This window comes from Rattus rattus, chromosome 5 (assembly GCF_011064425.1).
Source record: "Rattus rattus isolate New Zealand chromosome 5, Rrattus_CSIRO_v1, whole genome shotgun sequence".
Classification (NCBI taxonomy): Eukaryota; Metazoa; Chordata; class Mammalia; order Rodentia; family Muridae; genus Rattus; species Rattus rattus.
Genome location: NC_046158.1, coordinates 131,639,402 through 131,658,270, shown reverse-complemented (window position 1 = coordinate 131,658,270; position 18,869 = coordinate 131,639,402). Strand labels below are relative to the sequence as shown.

At 50.3% G+C, this 18,869-nt stretch overlaps 1 protein-coding gene across 1 annotated transcript; it reads left to right on the top strand.

Annotated features, from left to right (window-relative positions):
* Positions 1-453: 453 nt before the first annotated feature.
* Positions 454-17,161, top strand: Rbck1 (RANBP2-type and C3HC4-type zinc finger containing 1). The gene is made up of 13 exons (XM_032904432.1): positions 454-606; positions 981-1,069; positions 2,034-2,178; positions 5,980-6,073; positions 6,937-7,135; positions 8,670-8,785; positions 8,870-9,043; positions 9,960-10,120; positions 11,125-11,236; positions 14,013-14,192; positions 14,491-14,589; positions 14,854-14,997; positions 16,573-17,161. Exons 2-13 carry the CDS (start codon positions 1,048-1,050, stop codon positions 16,651-16,653), a joined length of 1,527 nt encoding a protein of 508 aa, XP_032760323.1. The 5' UTR covers positions 454-606; positions 981-1,047; the 3' UTR covers positions 16,654-17,161.
* Positions 17,162-18,869: the final 1,708 nt, after the last annotated feature.

Here is an 18,869-nt window from a genome sequence, read left to right as displayed (position 1 = left end):
TAGGGCAGTTGAGGGGAAACAATCGAGGGACTGGCAGGGTGAGATCTGTGCGCTAGAGAGACCCAGTGTATCTGCTAATCTGTGGGATGAAAGTGGGAGAAAATGTAAAATGAGTGGCGGCTGAAAAGAATTCCCAGCCTTTGCTAGGCCAATAGAAGAGTGGTGAACACGTAAAGACAAGTCTTCAGGCTGCTAAGGTGGGTCCCCGAGACTGCCACGTCTGGATTTAAACCCTAGCAATGTGGCTTTAAGCAAGTCATAAACATTCAAACCCTCTATTTCCTCAAGTGCAAAAGGATCAAGATCCGGGTCTACCTATTGATGTGTTGACGACTCGGTGAGCCTGCAGGTTACACACACGTTTGGACACGGTGCTAGAAAAGCAAGCGGTGGAGAACAGAGGGCGCTGAGAAGCCTATCCTAAACCTCGCCCTCCAGGCCCCGCCCCAGGCCCCGCCCTCTCAGAGCTTGGCGTTGCCTGGAATTAGTGGTCGGCCAAGGGGCACCTAAACCAAGTGTCTCTGGTCCGCCAGACCACGTGGTGGAGCGTGAGTGCCAGGAACAGTCTAGTGGTCTGCTCCAGCGGGTGACCCTGCTCTGTCTCGGGTGAGGGGACAGTTCTCCATTCAGTCTGCAGCACTTCCGGGACTGCCACTTTCACTTTCTCTTCCGGGGACGCTGCCCTCACTGTCTTCCGGGTAGCGCGAGCCTCCGGGCTGGGGTTCCGGACGCTGTGGCGCCCGCCGGCCGTCCGTCCCGCCTCCCTCCGTCTCTTGCTTTTGGGTCGTGGTTACCCATCGCCCTTTGCGGCCTTGGCCCTGTGTCTCCTTCGCTTTCTGTGTTCCTCGCAGGGCCCTACTGGGTCCCAATGCCAGACTTTGGGCCTTCGGCAGTGTGATGCTGCTGCCCGAGTGTAGACCGGGACACACGCACAAGGCCGACTAGGGCTGAGTTGCTTCTGCCCTCCCGCCCTCTCCCAGGTTACCCCAAGGTAGCGTTTCCCGGAAGCAGCAGCCCTTTCTGAGGGGATGGGCGCAGCCAGGCCAGATGGACGAGAAGACCAAGAAAGGTGGGCACCGATTGGAGCTGGTGGAAGTGGACCCTAGGCCTAGTCAGTGTAGAAGTAGGGGTCGGAGACTCTGTGAACACAGAGCATAGAACCTGGAGAACTCCCGGTTGTTAGGAAAATAAACTTAAGTTGACCAGAGTAGGACGGAGAGGGAACATACATGCCTCTCCCTAGTTCCACTCAGACTTGGGGGGAACTCCGATAGTGCTACTGTTCTGTTTGCTGGAAACCCTGTTCTCTTTATAAAACCAAGCCCAGAGCTCTGGGCCATCTTTAATGACCTTTCCCATTCTTTTTGCATCCATCTCCCACCAGCCTCCTCTGTTCTGTCTACCATGGGGATCGAACTGCGTGCGGTCTTCATGCATGCTAGGCCAATGCTCTACTACTGAGCTATGCCTTTAGTCCTTGGCTTTTCTGTTTTGATCCAACCACTTCTTGCTCAAGGCCTTTGCCCACTCTCTGGCCTCTTGAAACAATCTCCCTTATTGGACATTGGAATGTCCAGCTACCTCTCCTTCAGGCCTCAATTTCCCTGACCTCCTTACTCAGTTATTGCTAGAATGGACCACAGTCTGATTTCCTCGTCCAGCTTTAAATTTTCTACTTTCTTGTTGAACTTAAAGAGGTTTATAAGGAGAAGGACACTCTTTGTCTTAGCCACCGTTAAAGAGTCTACTTTCTGGAAGAGTGGGTGGCATACAAGAGAGTTCAAGAAATGCTTATCAGATAAGCCAATGGAAGTATGGAGCATGAAGAAAGAAGAGAACTCCATGAGCCCAGGGTACAGGGGAGTGAGGACCGAAAAAGCACCTCCCTCTTAAAAAAGGAACTTTTAAGATAGCCATGTGCAGAAGATACAGTTACTCACTAGGGAAGGAGGACAAAGCATGCACCAAGGGTTACCTCTCCAGCTTCCCCAAATAAACTGGTGCTAACCTGCTTGCTCTCTGCCGACCTTCAGCAGAGGAGATGGCCCTGAGCCTTGCCCGGGCAGTGGCTGGCGGAGATGAACAGGCTGCAATCAAGTATGCCACCTGGCTGGCAGAGCAGAGGGTACCCCTCAGGGTGCAAGTAAAACCCGAGGTTTCCCCAACACAAGACATCAGGTGAGTGTGTCTCGCATTAAGGGGACCAGAAGCCTTTTGAGTGTCTGTGGACAGGTTATTTATTTTTCCCCTACAGTGCTGGGGAGCAAACATAGGGCCTCACTGGAGGATTCTCTTGTAGGGGATTGAGCTTCAGAGCCTAGTCGCTCACAAATCACTTGTGAGCTATGGGGTAGGCTGGGCTAGGGTGCGTTTTTTGTTTGTTTGTTTTTTTTAAGAGGACCCTGCACAATGGCTGTTCTTGCACAGGGGCCTTGCAGATCCTCCAGAGTTAGTGACTGCTGCTAGAAGCAAGCACGAGGTTCATTCCTCCGTTGTGTTGAAGTCAGAACACATTTGAGGAGACAGTTCTCTCCTTCCCACCATAGGGTCTGGAGGTCAGCTTGCACGGCAAGTGCTTCCACCCACTGAGCCATCTCGTCAGCCGTTATTTATTTTTTTTTTAAATTTACTTTTTGTTTTCAGAGAGCAAGCCTTGCTCTGTTGGCCTGTAAATCATTCTGTAGTCATTGCTAGCCTTTACCTCAAGACGGTTTTATATGGGGGAGTATCGGAATCACAGGCTCAAAGGACCAAACCTGGTGATATAGTAACTTAGAGGTTTCGCTCTGTTACCACAAGGCTTCCATAATTTGCACCTCTTTGGTTCTGAACCTGTGTAGCCTTCCTAATGCTGTGACCCTTTAATACAACTCCTCTTGGTGTGGTGACCCCCAGCCATAAATTTATTTTATTGCTGCTTCATAACTGTAATTCTACTCCTGTCATGAATTGTAATGTGAATGTGTTTTCTGATGGTCTCACGTGACCCTGGTGAAAGCGTTAGTCAGGACCACTGCTCTGTGTGATTCATAGTATTGTTATTGTGCAGTCGTTCACTGTGGCATGAATTATACAGTGTAAGGTGTGTGTACTTTTGTGTTTCCAAACTCCTAGGTAGTTTGAATCTGGTCTTAGCTGAGTGTGGTGATGCACACCTGTGATCCCAATTCTTGGATGGTAGAGGCAGGAGGATCAGAAGTTTCAGAACCAACCTGAATACATGAAACCAGATCCCACAAGAACACCAAAACAACAAAAACCCCTTTCTTATGGAAATGTAGACAGAGAACTTTGAGTCTTTGTATGTCTGTTTATTTCTGATTTTTACCAGTGGTTGGGTATCAGAATCATTTTCCTGCCTCAGGCATGTGGTACATGCCTACACTCCCAGCATTCAAGAGGCAGAGATAGGCGAATCTCTGAGTTAGAGGTCAGCCTGTTGTAGATGGTCCGTTCCAGACCAGGCAGTGCTAAATAATGAGATCCTATGTTAAAAAAGAAAATCATTTTCTGGAAGAGTTTCTTGGGTACTCTCTGAAGTGTTTTTCAGAGTAGGGGCTGCTAAGACAAGGTGTTTTTTGTTTTTTGTTTTTTGTTTTTGTTTTTGTTTTTTTTTTTTTTTTTTATGTAGGGTAGGAGTAGTCTGGCCTGAAACTTGGGGCTATCCTCCTGCAGAAATCAGCTTCCTGAGTCTGGGATCATAGGTGTGTACTATCTGACCTGGCTGCCTTTGCTCAGATGATGCACTGTTTCCCATGGCTCTCCCAGGTCTCAGAAGGCTGGACTCCAGTCCCGTGGTGTAGGTTATCTGTTTTCCTTGGTGGTCAGCTCAGTTCTTCATTCGCATTGTCATTTTTCTTACTTTTTGGTCTTTGCCCGATGTGTCAGGAGCCAGGCATGGTGGCACACATCTGTAATGCTTGGTAGCACTTAGAAGGCTGAGGTAGGAGGACAGTGACAGCTAGTCTAGGCTGCCTAGTGAGATCCTGCCTCAAAACAAACAAAAGGGGCTGGAGAGATGGCTCAGTGGTTAAGAGCACTGACTGCTCTTCAGAGGTCCTGAGTTCAAATCCCAGCAACCACATGGTGGCTCACAACCATCTGTAATGAATCTGATGCCCTCTTCTGGTATGTATGAAGATACCTATAGTATACTCATATAAGTAAAATAAATAAAATCTTTAAAAAAAAAAAAACAAAAAAACAAACAAAAGAACAAAATAAGCTCGCAGATCTCCGAGAAAACTGATGCTTATATGCTAGAATAAGAACACGTGGCCTCCACGGTGGAGGGATTGCCTGGGGTGTGTGAGGCTCTTCATTCAGCGCCCAGCACTGCTAACCAAGTTAGACATCGTTAGAATGATCCGGCTTGGACTTCAGTGTCTGTGGCACGTATTGATTGGCTGCCATGGAATGCTTGTATCTGGGAAAGGATATGGCAGAGTCTGCTTCAGGCTGCTAGAAAGGACTAAGTGACTAGCCTCAGGTATGTGTCCAACACCAGATGCTGCTCATTGGTCAGAAGAGAGGAACAGGTGCAGCCAGGGCAGACCGTAATTCCAACACTTAGCCATTGGAAGAGAGGATCCGAAGTTCAAGGGCATCTTCTGCTCAATAGGGAGTTCAGGATCAGCCTTGCATGAGAGCCTACTTCAAACCAAACCACACCCAAAGAATCTTCCTTTCTCTGCAAAATAATTTGCCCGGCTTGGTGACAGCTTCCTGGGAGGCTGAAACGGATAGACGACAAGTTCAAAGCCTGCCTTGGCAATTTACTGACCCTGTCTCAACATAAAAATACAGAGCTAGAAAATATGTATCAAAACAAACAGCAAAAACAAAAAAACTTCTGGGCTGGAGAGATGGTTCAGTGATTAAGGACACTGACTGCTCTTCCAGAGGTCCTGATGGGGTTGGGGATTTAGCTCAGTGGTAGAGCGTTGCCTAGCATGTGCAAGGCCCTGGGTTCGGTCCTCAGCTCTGGAAAAAAGAAAAAAAGAAAGAAAAAAAGAAAAAAACAAAACAGAGGTCCTGGGTTCAGTTCCCATGGTGGCTCACAACCATCTGTAATGGGATTGGATGCCTCCTCTGGTGTGTCTGAGGACAGCAACAGTGTACTCCCCCTTCATATGTAAAATACATGAAAAATAAAGGGCTGGGACACAGCTCAGTGTAGAATACTCTCCTAGAGCCAGGCCCTGCGTCTAATCCCCAGTCCTGCTGTTCCTTGTGCCCTCCAGCTAATGAGAGCCAGTGAAGGGCTTAGGCAGTGCTTCCTGTTGGGTGGAGGTCGGGAGAAATTCTCCCCAACTCGGGCCGTCCATGCTACTTGCTCTGGTTTGCTTCCTCTTGTAATAACACCGTGACCAGAAGCACCTGGGGAGGAGAGGGTTTGACTCCCACATATTGTGTCACTGAGGGAAGTCAGGTCAGGAACTGAAGCAGGAACCTGGAGGCAGGACTGACATAGAGTCCGTGGAGGGATGCTGTTTATGCAGTCTGAGGCTTGCTCAGATTGCCTTTTAATAACCTAGGACCAGTGCTTAGAGGTGGCACTGCCCACAGCCCAGCTGGAGATTTGACTCAGCGGTAAGAGTGGAAGACCCAGGTTTGGTTCTCAGCACCCACATGGTGGCTCACCACTCTTTGTAACTGATTCCAGGGAGTCTGACGTCCTCTTTTGACTGGCACAGGCACCAGGCACGCAAGCAGTGTGGATGTGTACGTGCAGGCAGTCACTCATACGCATGAAATAAGATAAATCTTGTAAAAATTTGATTTTTAAAAAGGATAGAAAATGTCCCACAGACTTGCCTACAGGCCAATTTGATGAAGATATTTTTTTCAATGGATAGTTTCTTTTCTGACTTGTAATTGTTGACAAAAATCTAGCCAGCAAATAGCGTTTGCACATGTGCAGACTTGAACATTCCCACGCTGGCAGCCCAAATCCTTGCCTACCCTTGTTTTCCACAGGCTTTGTGTGAGTGTGGAGGATGCTTACATGCACACCGTCACCATTTGGCTCACAGTACGCCCTGATATGACAGTGGCCTCCCTTAAGGACATGGTGAGTGAGAGGCTGGAAGGGGTGGGCTCCTCTTCGGCTCTCCCCATTCTCTCTCTCTGTTCCCTCTATACCATATTTTCTGTTGCTGTGGTCAAGTCTCTGACAGAAACGACCTGAGGAGAGGCTCATTTCGGCTCACAGTCCAGAGGATACAGTGTGTCACAGTGGAAAGGGCTGTGCTTGAGAGACTCCATCTAGGGGTCAGGAACTTGCAGCTGCTGGGGGTTTTTGTTGTTGCTTTTTGTTTTGTTTGATTGTTTTAATTTCTGTCCTCAAACATTCTTTACAGTTATATGTTTTACTTTATGTGAATGAATGTTTGCTGGCACGTGCGTGTTGTTCCATGTGTGCTGGCTGTGCCCTCTGGAATCGGGGTGGATGATTGTGAGCGACCTGTGCATGCTGGAAATTGAACCCAGGTCCTCTGCAAGAAGAGCAAGTATTCTGAATCACTAGGCATCTCTCCAGCCCTCCTCTCTCTCTTCTTGTAAATATAGGGTTTCACTCACCAACTCTGGGTGGCCTGGAAGGTACTTTGTAGATCAGGCTGGTCTTGAATTTAAAGAGATCCTTGTGCCTCTGCCCCCTGAGCCCTGGGATTAAAGGTGTGCCCCACTACTGGGCTTAACCTTTTGTGGCTTTTTGTATGGCCAAGGAGTAAAGAGCTGGGGCAAAAGCAGGGTAAACTCTAACTGTCAAAGCCAGCTTTCAGTGGCCCACCTATGCCAGCCAGGCCTCCCCAGCAACAGTTCCACGGCTTCAGAAAACAGTGTCCCCACCTGGGATCAGGTGTTCAAATATGAGTGTAGTGGTAGACGTTTTACTTTTCAAACTATAACTGCACACCTACCGCACCCCCAAAGGTATTCCTGGACTATGGCTTTCCACCCAGCCTGCAGCAGTGGGTGGTTGGACAGAGGCTGGCACGAGACCAGGAGACCTTGCATTCACATGGCATTCGACGGAATGGAGACAGTGCTTATCTCTACCTGCTGTCAGCCCGCAACACGTCACTCAACCCTCAAGAGCTGCAGCGGCAGCGGCAGCTGCGCATGTTGGAAGGTAAAGTCTCCTCTGTCAGCGATGTGCTGGCGAGCTTTCTGTAGAACTCTTGAGCATGGCTGGCATGAAGGGAGGGGCTGTTTAGTCCTGGCCTGACATTGCCAGTCGTGTGAGCTGGCAGGCTCACTCCTGTCTGTTTTCTGTGTTTCTGTGTGTATGTGTTGGTGATGTAACTAAGGTATAGATAGTATGGTTGCTTTTACTGTAGTATTTCAGACCTGTAGAAAAGTCCCACAGCTATATACAGAAACATTTTCCTTCTTTATTTTGTTTTTTCAAGACTGGGTTTCTCTGTGTAGCTGTGGCTGTCCTGGCATTCAGGCTATAGACCAAACTGGCCTCGAACTCAGATCTATCGCCTGCCTCTGTATCCCGAGAGCTGGGACTAAAGACCCTGCCACTGCAGTCTGGCTGCTGTTTTGTGCTGTTTTTTTGTTTTGTTTTGTTTGTTTTTCATTTTCCTTCTTTAGCTTTACCTCTGGGTACAGAGTCTTAGGAGTCATTTTAGAAGTACCTGTAAGTAGGCTCTCCCTCCCTTGAATACTTGTGTACTTTCTTGAAAGAAAAGTCATTTTCCCCTATTACCCTAACTCTCCAGTGCAGGAAATTAACAAAAATATAGGCCTTTTTCTTTTCTTTTTTTTTTTTTAATTTTAAAAAATTACATTTATTGGGCTCGGCATAGTAGCACACACCTTTAATCCTAGCACTTAGGAGGCACAGGCAGGCAGATCTCTGAGCTTGAGGCTAGCCTGGTCTACAGAGTGAGTTCCAGGGCAGCCAGAACTGTATCAGAAACCCTGTCTTGAAAAAAATAAAACAAACAACCCCCTCACAAAGTAAGTAAATAATTTAAAGATTACATTTATTGGTTTGTGATTACATTTATTTCTCTCTGTGTGTGTGTGTGTGTGTGTGTGTGTGTGTGTGTGTGTGTGTCCATACATGTGCCACAGAGTACATGGAAAGGAAGACAGAAAACTTGCAGGAGATGGTTCTCTTGCCACTGTGTGGTCCAGGGTCTCATAGTCAAGCTATCAGGCATGGTGGCAAGTGCCCTTGCCCACTGAGCTCTCTCTCTGGTTGCCATTGACACAGTACAGTTAGTCTCATTTGGGTTTTGCCAGTTGTCCAACCTGTGTCCTTGGTGGCAAAAGATATGGCGTTCGGCTGCCACATCTCAGTCCCTCCCAGCCCTGATCCCCTTGGATCTCTGGTTATCATGTTGACTGAGGATGTTCAGGCCTCTTTCTTCTTGTGAGCATTTCAGCATGATAGAGTCAGAGTTTAGTAGCTCGTCCTCTTAAAAGGGCTGGAGCTCATGAAGGTGCAATTATGGGTGAGGTGAAGTAAAGCCTTAGCCTTGGGGTATCCTGGGCACTCACCTTCAGGAGGGTATCCTGGGGTATCCTGGGCACTCACCTTCAGGAGGGGTCTAGAAACACTGTAGAGTTGGGAGATGACTTTAGGTGGGTCGTGCCTGGTTAACTCAGCGTGTGGTTACCTGGATACCACACACACACTCTTTCTGCAGATTTGGGCTTCAAGGACCTCACCCTGCAGCCACGGGGTCCCTTGGAACCTGTCCTTCCCAAGCCCAGGACCCACCAGGAGACGGGGCAGCCAGATGCAGCCCCAGAGTCACCCCCGGTAAGCTGCCTTAATGCGTGGGCACCTGGGCCCTGTCTTCCCTCTCAAGCTCAACAGCCAAGCTCACAGCCTGTCTGCTCCTAGGTGGGCTGGCAGTGCCCTGGCTGCACGTTCATCAACAAACCCACACGGCCTGGGTGTGAGATGTGCTGCCGTGCAAGGCCTGAGGCCTACCAGATCCCTGCCTCGTACCAGCCTGATGAGGAGGAGCGAGCACGCCTGGCTGGTGAGGAGGAGGCACTGCGCCAGTATGAGCAGGTGGGCACACAGGTCCAGGGACAGATGCCTGCAGGCTGTTGGGGGAAAGCCTAACCAGAAAGGGAGCCACCTGCATTCTGCTGTGCCCCCGGCCATTGCCACTGCCCTGTGACCACACTGCTAAGCCATAACCTTGTCCTTGACTGAGAGCTGCCTCTCTGAGGCTGATTCTCTGGCTGATACTCATTCTCTTGTTGTGGTGCACAGCTAGCCTCCTCACTCGCTCTGCGTTCTCGCTTTGACACCCCTTCCCCATGTATGTAAGCATCCCTGGCTATGCCGACTGTACTTCTTTGTGACCCTAACTACTACCTCAGTCAGATCCTCACCCCATGGCCTAGAACCTCGTCCCGGCCTCTGTTACATACATACTCCGCCTCCTGTCCCTTCCTCTCGCATGGACTGCCTTCCTGTGCTTCTTGGGAGTGACTCTGTCCGCTCTCATTTCCCTAGAGTAGTCAGTTCCCATCACAAACACTGATTCCATAGACATCCCACTCTGGTGCTCCCCCCTCCAAGAGCATGCTCCTCCCCTCTGGCATTCCCTTTGGATTCAGTGCAGCCTGCCCTGCCTTGACCATGACCCCATACCTAGCAAGCATTCTGCCCCTCACTTTGCTCCCAGCCTTGACCCTCCTTCTACCATTCCTGTAGCACTGCCCTGCTTATCCAGAGTTTGAGCCCTGTGGACCCCCCACTCCCTCTTGTACCCTGAACTTCGTCTTTCTCTACCATCCTCATTCCCTCATCTGGCTTCTTACTCTGGTGTAGCCCCTCCTGGCCCTCTTGGCCAGCCCACATTCGCAGCCCACTACTACCTTGGTGCCCCCATCCTACCCCAGCCTTGCCCCACTTCTTACCTGAACAACCTGAGACCCTGACCCACCTGGTGGCCCCGCCCTGCCCATGTGCCCAGCGGAAACAGCAGCAGCAGGAGGGGAACTACCTGCAGCACGTGCAGCTGGAGCAGAGGAGCCTGGTGCTGAACACCGAACCTGCTGAGTGCCCTGTGTGCTACTCAGTGCTGGCACCCGGTGAGGCCGTGGTGCTGCGTGAGTGTCTGCACACCTTCTGCAGGTGCGGCCCCACTCCTACCCAGCAACAGCGTTACCAGAGTAAATATGTGGCCTTGTTCCTTAGCTCATTGGATGCCCACTGTTTATGCAAGAGGTATTGTGGCTTATGCCTGAAATCCCAGCACTCAGGAGGTGGAGGCAGGAGGATAAGAAGTTCAAGGCTAGCTTTGGCTGTATAGTGAGTTCAAGGCCAGCCAGGGCTGCTTCAGACCTTGTCTCCAAATCCAAAAAGGAAAAAAAAGAATAGGCAGAGAGAATCCAAGTGTCTGTGTTGCCAAGGCCACACAGCTTGCAAGGAGCTCAGATGAGACAGGAGTTCGTTCTAGCTGCAGAGCTGCTGTCCCTCCTCAATACCTGGTACTGCCCTGGTATTTGTAAAGACATTAGGGCCAAGCCCTAACAGCCCACGGCATTCCATCCTCTGTATTCTTTCCCTGGGGTCTCCTGTGTAGCCCTTCTACCCTTGAGCTGGGAATAGCATGTTCGTTCACCATAGTGGGCTTTGGTGGCATGCTCCGTCTAGCTTATGTTCCAGTGCGGAATCTGTTAATGTATGTGGTGCCACATGCTAAGTAACTAGGCTGAGCCTTGCTGGGAAGGACCCCTAAGGAAGTCATGCTGGAGCAGAGGCTGGAAAACTGTCTGAAGAGACCGGGGAGCAGAGAGATGGTGGGTGTGGTGGGACAGGAGAGTTGTGCCTGTGCAGGTGACAAGCTCTGAGCAGCATTTGGTCTGGTCCCCTTTGGGTGGTACTGCTGCCGTGCTGAGCAGTGGCACGTGGACCGGCTAGACACAGAGACCAAGGAGGAGGTTACTACAGACACCTGGGCAGAGATGCCAGTGCCCCAGACCAGAGCAACGGGTGGTGGGGGTGACTACAGGTGGGGCCTTGCCGATGGGTTGAGGATGACAGGAAGGAAGGACCTGGGATCAGGCCCTCCTGTCCGAGGGCTGGAGTCCCTGTGGAGGTTGGAATGAGCCTAACTGCCACCGTCCCCTTCCCAGGGAGTGCCTGCAGGGCACCATCCGAAACAGCCAGGAGGCGGAGGTATCCTGCCCCTTCATTGACAACACCTACTCATGCCCTGGCAAGCTGCTGGAGAGGGAGATCCGGGCGGTAAGACTGCGAGGGAAGGCATGCTGATCCCGGGAGTTAGCCCTGAGCTGGCAACAGGCACAGCTCAGGAACACAGCTCTCTGTATGCCCCAGCAGACATTTCCCAGGAGTTGTTTGGAATGCCTGGGGCCTTCGCAGGGTGGCTGGAGGCAGTGCCTGGGGCCTTCGCAGGGTGGCTGGAGGCAGTAGGTGAAACCTCAGCTGCTTTAGCTTCTTCACCGGGACCGCAGGGCCTCGGGTTACGGTGGATGGGAGCATGGCTGCAGCGCGGCTGTGTCACCTCATGTCAGACACTCAGCCTCTGCCCTGTGTCCTCTATCAGAACCACAAGTAGCGTCTGCTAGTGTGTGCAGGCTTGTGCAGTGCTGTGGCAACTGCTTTTGCTTTGTAGCCACTCACTCCAGGCCTGGTGCCCTACGACTCTGTAGTTCGCAAGTTGTGAGGCAGCGCTTCCATGGGGTGGAGCTGGGGTTGCTGTGTTTCAGAGTCAGACCCTGGTTTGTCTGCTCAGTGGTATGAGATGTTCATGATGGCCTTGTCTAGAATAACGGTCTACGTCAGTCCCCTCCACATGCAGGCTGTACAGGCCTAACACCTGACTGTGGTTAGTGAGGTTTCGTGTTCCAGACACAACTGCAAGTGTGCAAAGACTGGTTGGCTGTAATCCTGTTGATGCTCAGGCCCGAATTCCCTGTAGGGGACAACATGAACCATTTGGGTGACATCCTGTGGCAATATGGCCATTCAAGTGTTGAATGGTATATAACAGTACACCCTGTCATCTCAGCACTGCTGAAGCTTCAGGATGAAAAGCTTGAGGCCAGCTTGAACTAGAAAGCAAGGGTGTTTTACAAAGCTAGGGACTCGTAGGTAGAGTACAGCTTAGCAAGCACAGCACCTGAGTTTTACCATAGACTTAAAAAGCAGGGTCACAGTGGCCAGGGTCCAGGGGGAGACCCCAGGAATGCACAGGTTCCTCCTTCTCCCCATCACTCCTTTTCCTCTGACTTCTGAGGTTCCCCAAAATACTACAAAATGACTCTCGCGCCAAGGGGCTCTTCTGAGGTGGGGAGGGGATCTGAGAGAGTAGAACTTGGGGAATTTCTATTCTATGTTCAAAGCAACTGTGTTTTAACCTTGCCTGGGGGCTTCTGAGTGGGTCAGTTCCTGGGCATTGGTGAAGTGTCCTGATTAGTCTGCAGAGACCTGTATACTGACACTTGTCACTGGCTTCGAGGTTTCCCGAGAGGCCACTCTGCCAAAGGCCAGACTTATACCAGGTACTACATGCAGGGCACCTAGATGTCCTCAGGCCCTGACTCAAGCCTCAGGTGTGACAGCGAGAGGAAGCAGGTGTCAGCAGAGTGGTCTGGGGGTGGTGCTTTTAGTAAATGTCAGATAATAGAAATAAAAGAGAAAAAAACCCCTCTAACTCTGTGAGCCTACACATCCTGACATCCTCTGATAGTATTTTGTCCTGTTTCGCTCTTGGCAGATGACTTTTGTTGTGGTTGTGGTTTGAGGCAAGGTCTCACTATGTAGCAGTCTTGGCTGGTTTGACTCACAGATCACCTGACACTGCCTCCTGAGTGCAGGGTTCAAGGAATGTACCAGTGCCCCTCCCCCACGTTTCTTTCATAGTTCCATTTATTTGTGTATGTATGTGTGTCCCACACACAGCATGTATGGAGTTCAGAGGACAATTAGCCAGAGTCAGTTCTGTCTTCACAACCATGTGCTTCTCAGAGTTCAGATTCAGGTTGGCAGGTTTGGCAGCAAACACCCTTGATACTATGCCATTTCATTGGTCCCAGGCTGTAATTTTGAGGTTTTTGAGGTAAACATCAGTTATTGTGGTTCACACAAGATAAAATGTATGCCTTATAGAATGTATGCCCAGGTCTGTGAGTTTTGACATGTGTAACTTCCGTAAGCACCACCCAGCTAAGATACAGAACAAAGGCCTAAGTCATACCGACCAGCTTTGCTGTTGCCAGTGATCCTTTAGGGAGCATTTCAGCTCTTGGGCATGCCTTCTCTGTCTCTCCTCTCAGCTTAGCTCTCCCTCCAGGAGGTGCAGCTCCCCAACACTGCTCCTGTGTGGAGTGGAGGGCTCCAGAAGATGCAAGCCTAGGACGCAGCCACATTGTTGGCAGAGTTCAGTGTACCTGGATATTGATTTGCCTTTGAGACAGCCCTCTCTCTCTCTCTCTCTCTCTCTCTCTCTCTATATATATATATATATATATATATATATATATATATATATATATATATATATATATATATATATATATATATATATATAAAATTTCATGTTTTCCTCATGAAATTTGAACTGTTGGCTGTTTGTCCACATTTAAGTCCTTAGGTATGTAATTCTGACGCACTGTCACTTAGCTTTATACCCATCATGACCGTGCACTGTCAGAACTTTGCCCACATTCTGCCACAGCCTCCTGGGTGCTAGGATGATAGCTTTGTGCCATCTTGACTCTCAGTGGAGGTTTTAGTGCTAGAGGGGCTCCGAAGAGCAGAGCTAGAGTCACCTACGGTTGCTCACCTGTAATGCAGCCCTTGGGAAGTAGAGACACTTCAGGAGTTCAAGGCCAGCCTTTATTACATGAAACCCCATTCCCCCACCCCCAAAAAGGGCACATGTGGGGGAAGAGGAGCTTGGGACAGGGTTGAAGTGCTGGGTTTCCTGGGACCATTGATAGGAGGAGGGCATCTGCTGGGTGTCCTGAACCCCAGCAACAAAGCTGTGTGTATGCAGCTCCTGTCCCCTGAGGACTACCAGCGTTTCCTGGACCTGGGTGTGTCCATCGCAGAGAATCGAAGCACCTTGAGCTACCACTGCAAGACCCCAGACTGCAGGGGCTGGTGCTTCTTTGAGGATGACGTCAACGAGTTCACCTGTCCTGTGTGCACCCGCGTCAACTGTCTGCTCTGCAAGGTGAGACAGGGACCATCTAGTTGGGGCTTGTTATGACTAGCTGTGGCAGCTGCAGGGACTACAGTCTGAGCCTAGGGGAGAGCTGCTTTAGGGGTTACAGTACCCATCAGCATCTAAAATAGGGTTCCTACTGATGGTCCTGGATCCCCCTTCCTAAACTCTGCGTCTTCTGTAAAATGGGTCTAGGCTTTCTAAGTGAGGGCTTTCACGGATGGCACTCACTGCTGGGGTTGGGCCTCTTCTGTCCCTCACAGCTTAAGCCCCTGGGGAATGTCTCACTCAACTTCTTGCCCTTCAGGCCATCCACGAGCGCATGAATTGTAGAGAGTACCAGGATGACCTGGCCCATCGGGCTCGGAATGATGTGGCTGCCCAGCAGACAACCGAGATGCTGAGGGTAAGGCAGAGTCTTGGCAAGAGCTGGGGACTTATGTTCTAAATGCTTCTTAGGGAGGACTAAGTTCACATGTGCTTGGAGGTCCAGTCTTCTGATCAAACCCCCATTTCAGGGTGTATCTTCGAGTAGGGTGTCATTTGTGGAACTGCAGGAAGAGCCTGGGTTGGGGAGCCCTCAGTAACGGAGTGGTGGCTATCCCTGCTGGGCTCTGAGAGAATACACTGCAGCGGGCAAGGCCAGGGCCTCAGTAGCTCCCCTTCCCAGGTGATGCTGCAGCAAGGCGAGGCCATGTACTGCCCACAGTGCCGGATTGTGGTGCAGAAGAAGGATGGCTGTGACTGGATCCGTTGTACTGTCTGCCACACTGAGATCTGCTGGGTCACCAAGGGTCCACGCTGGGGCCCTGGGGTGAGTCTTTGAGGGTACTGAAGAGCTGAGGGTGGTGTAGTTACTGGAGTGGGACTTGGAACTTCAGCCATGAACTCAGTCCAGCCTACCATGTACAGCTTAAGGGGAAAGGTTATTTATTATTTGAGTCAGGGTCTCATAATGTAGACCTGGCTGACTTGGAACTTGCTCTGTAGACCAGGCTATCCTCCAAATCTGAGAGCCATCCACCTCTGCCCCCAAAGTACTGGGATTAAAGGTGTGTGCCACCATGCCTTAATTTTTTGAAATTTTATTTTTTTATTAGATATATTTATTTATTTTCATTTTTTTTTTTTTTTTTTTTTTTTTTTTTTCCTTCGAGCTGGGGACCCAACCCAGGGCCTTGCGCTTGCAAAACAAGCGCTCTTCCACTGAGCTAAATCCCCAACCTTATTTACATTTCAAATGCTATTCCCTTTCCCAGTTTCCTGTGCACAAGCCCCCATCCCCTCCCCCTCCCTGTTTTTTATTGTGTGTGCACCCATGTGTGTCCACCCGTGCTAGAGGAAGGAGGCGAGTGAGTGAGCTCAGCCACCTCACCAGCTCAGGGCAGGATTGTCTTTTTTGAGACAGGGTTTCTCTGTGTAGCCCTGGCTGTCCTGGAACAGACCAGGCTGGCTATGAATGCAGAGATCCACCTGCCTCTGCCTCCCAAGTACTGGGTTTAAAGTCAGGTATCACTGCCTGGATGATTCTGTCTCTTTTTTAAAATACTATCTTGCACTCTGTGCCTGGGTTGCCTTGGGATTTGTGGCAGTCCTCCTGCCTCAGCCTCCTGAGTGCTGGAGATTATAGTACCATGTGCTACCTTGCTGGACTTAAGGGCAAAGACTTTTTTACATCTGAACAGCATTTAAAAGGTTATCAAAGGCCACTGTTTGGAAGTGTTGAGAGACACAGTAAATAGTCCTGGAGTCACCAACCCCATGCTCTTGCCTCCTGCCTCTGTGCCTCTGCTGAGGGCTCAGGACCCGCCAGGCTTTGGATCTGGCTTGTGCAGCAAGGCTTACCTGCTGTTCTGCTTGAGGGCAGAACAAGTCAAGGTCAGTCTGGAGTTGGCAGGAGGCTCGCCAGACCCTCCCTCTGGCACATCTTTGCCAGGCCTGTCTCGGATTGTCAGAAACAAGTACTAGAGAAGTGCTCCTGGGTGCATGTCACAGGCTGTGAGTGCCCTACTGTAGGTGGTGGCAGTCAGTATTGGTGATGGTTGCTGGTGTCAGAGTTGATGTCCCTACTACTGGATGTAGAGACAGGTGGCACAGAGGGAACTATACTTTTTCCTTCTACCCGGATGCTGGCCCACCTGCAGCTGGATCCCCTTCTGTCTCTGGTCTACAGGAGAACACCACGCAGTTTAACAGTGCTGGAGAGGTTGGGACGGGGTTAAAAGGCTTCATGGCTGCCTCCCTGAAGTTGCTAAGGCTGTTCTTTGCAGCAGGCTTTTGGCAACCCCACTGCACCTTTAGATGAGCTCTGCCTTTGGGCTGATAGTGTGACTTTTGGGGATAACCTGTTTTCTTACCAACTTGATACCCTCTTTTCTCTATCCTTTAGGGCCCAGGGGACACCAGTGGTGGCTGCCGCTGCCGGGTCAATGGGATTCCATGCCATCCAAGCTGTCAAAACTGCCACTAAGTCAAAGATGGTGGCTCTCAGACTGACCCAGCCCCACATGTATAACAGTGAACATCAGGGCCAGGCCAGGGGCTTTAGCTCTGGTTTGGCCACAATACCTTCAAGCTTGGTAAGGGAGAAAGACTGAGCTTACTGCAGTCTGATTGCTGTGTTACAAGAACCCAGCTGAGCTGATGTCAGCCGCACTGCCTCTGTTGCTTCAAGGGCTTGCTGACCAGAGCTCATGGCCCTGAGCTAGATTCCCTACCCTGACTAGCCACCAGCCTAAACACAGCCTTGGCCTAAGGCCTGGCGGCTAATGCTCTGAGCCTCCCAGTGACTCTATTTCCCCTCAGCTTGCTCCCTGAGGACCCACAGCCGCATCTGTGGCCTTGCTGGCTTTCTGGGTATTTTTTAAAGCTGATGTGAATCCATCCAGGGCCCAGGTAGACTGGTAGGTCAGGAAACAGCCCATGGGGTCCAGCTCTGCATCCCCTTCTCTAAGTGAATTAAAGTGTTTTTCCAGGAGGGGAAATGTGTCATGCTTGAGGGAACAGACGTCCTAGGCTGGGTACCACACAGGCAGGATGGTGAGCTCTGGAGAGCTTGGAACAGAACCTGGAGGTGAACTGTTGGTTCTGGTGGTTGGCGGAATAAGGCTGGCTCAGCTCTGGGACCCCTGTAGCAAACCTGGCACCACTATGCCCAACTCTTGGGACAAGGTTGCTTGGGCCAGTATTAGCCCAGACTGGTGAAATTTGTAGAGAAGAGGGATGCTAAGGAGGGAGGCCAAGGCAGCAGCTGGAGGCTGGGGAGAAAGGCTTGGCTGTTCTCTCTTTGGATATCAAAGGAGAAGAGCAGAGGATTTCTGAAACTGCTGAAACCAAGGAGGGAGGAGGTCCATTCTGCTTTAACAGCCAAAGCAAGATGGAAAAGCCTTGCTGTGATGTCTGTTCTAGTGGTTTCTTTCTGCACTGGCAGTGGTGAAGAGTGCCCTGGAGTGGGCCCCTAAGTTCCACTGCAGCTGTTCCCCTAAACTCAGCTCAAGCAGCCACTTCCTCACCCAGTGCACCAAGCTCTCCCCATTTCCGGAAAGAGGGTGAAATTGCTGTGAAATTTCTGACCCATACAGCTCCTTCTGAGATTGAGTATTACTGACTTCCCACAGTGTGATCGTTAACAAGAAGAGTAACGAAATCCTGCCTGTCCTTTGTGCTCAGTCCTCATGTCCTCGGCTGCTTAGGACTTTTGCCACTCAGACTGCTCTGTAGCCCTCTGCATTTGGAGGTTGGGCTCTGTCCCTGCTGGCCCTTTGAGGGTCACAGTTGCCATGTCAAAGGACATCACAGGCTGGTGGCCTATTGGGGAGCAAGGATCAACAAATGCCTACCCAGCACCAGCTCCAGGCTTCTGGCTGGCTCTGAGGCAGAAAGTAGGGACCCAGCTACTGCACACGCTCATTACAGAAGTAGGGCTGTTTAGAAGCTATCCCAGTGGCTCTCGCCCTCCCTAATGCTGTGACCCTTTAATTAGTTCCTCATGTTGTGGTGGCCCCATGCAAAAAAAAATATTTTCATTGCTACTTCATAACTATAATTTTGCTGTTAGGAATCATAATGTAAATATTTTTGGAGAGAAGAGGTTTGCCAAAGGGGTTGTGGCACACAGCTTGAGAATCAGCTAGGCTAGAAGCTGAGTGAGGCAGCTCTCAGGTGTACCTCAGTAGACAGAAACCAGTCATGATGGGCTGGTTTGCCTTTCACATCAGGCTCAGTTAGGTCTGAATCCAAGTGCTAGCCTCTGAGTTGAAAGTCTGCAAAGCAGAAAAAGCCAGAAAAAAACCCCATACATCCTGTCCCTGTCACCTCGTTGTGACGGTGTCCACAGCAGGTACAATATGAAGCCCACACTTCCTGTATGACTGGTACTTAGAAAACATATTTGCTGAGGCTGAAGAGACTACTCAGTGGCTGAGAGAATTCTCCAAGAGGATCCGAGTTCAGTTTCTCACACCTGACTGCCAAGGACACCTGCCATCACATACACATAATTAAAAACAAAATTGTAAAGAAAACAAACCCCACCCTAGAAATCCTTACTTGTACCCACAAAGGGATTAAAGGATGAAGGAAGCCTGAAGTCTGAGCCTTGATTTCGGGTCAGTCTCTGATTTGCCTCTGCTTGGGCATGTTAGTAACATGTCTGCCCACCTAATCTAGCTCTTTCCTTGAAAGGCT

Coding starts and splice junctions, on each gene's coding strand:
- Rbck1 (XM_032904432.1), top strand. CDS start 1,048: ATGGACGAGAAGACCAAGAAAG. Junction 8,786..8,869: donor CAGCCCCAGAGTCACCCCCG/GTAAGCTGCCTT, acceptor GTCTGCTCCTAG/GTGGGCTGGCAGTGCCCTGG. Junction 10,121..11,124: donor TGTCTGCACACCTTCTGCAG/GTGCGGCCCCAC, acceptor TCCCCTTCCCAG/GGAGTGCCTGCAGGGCACCA.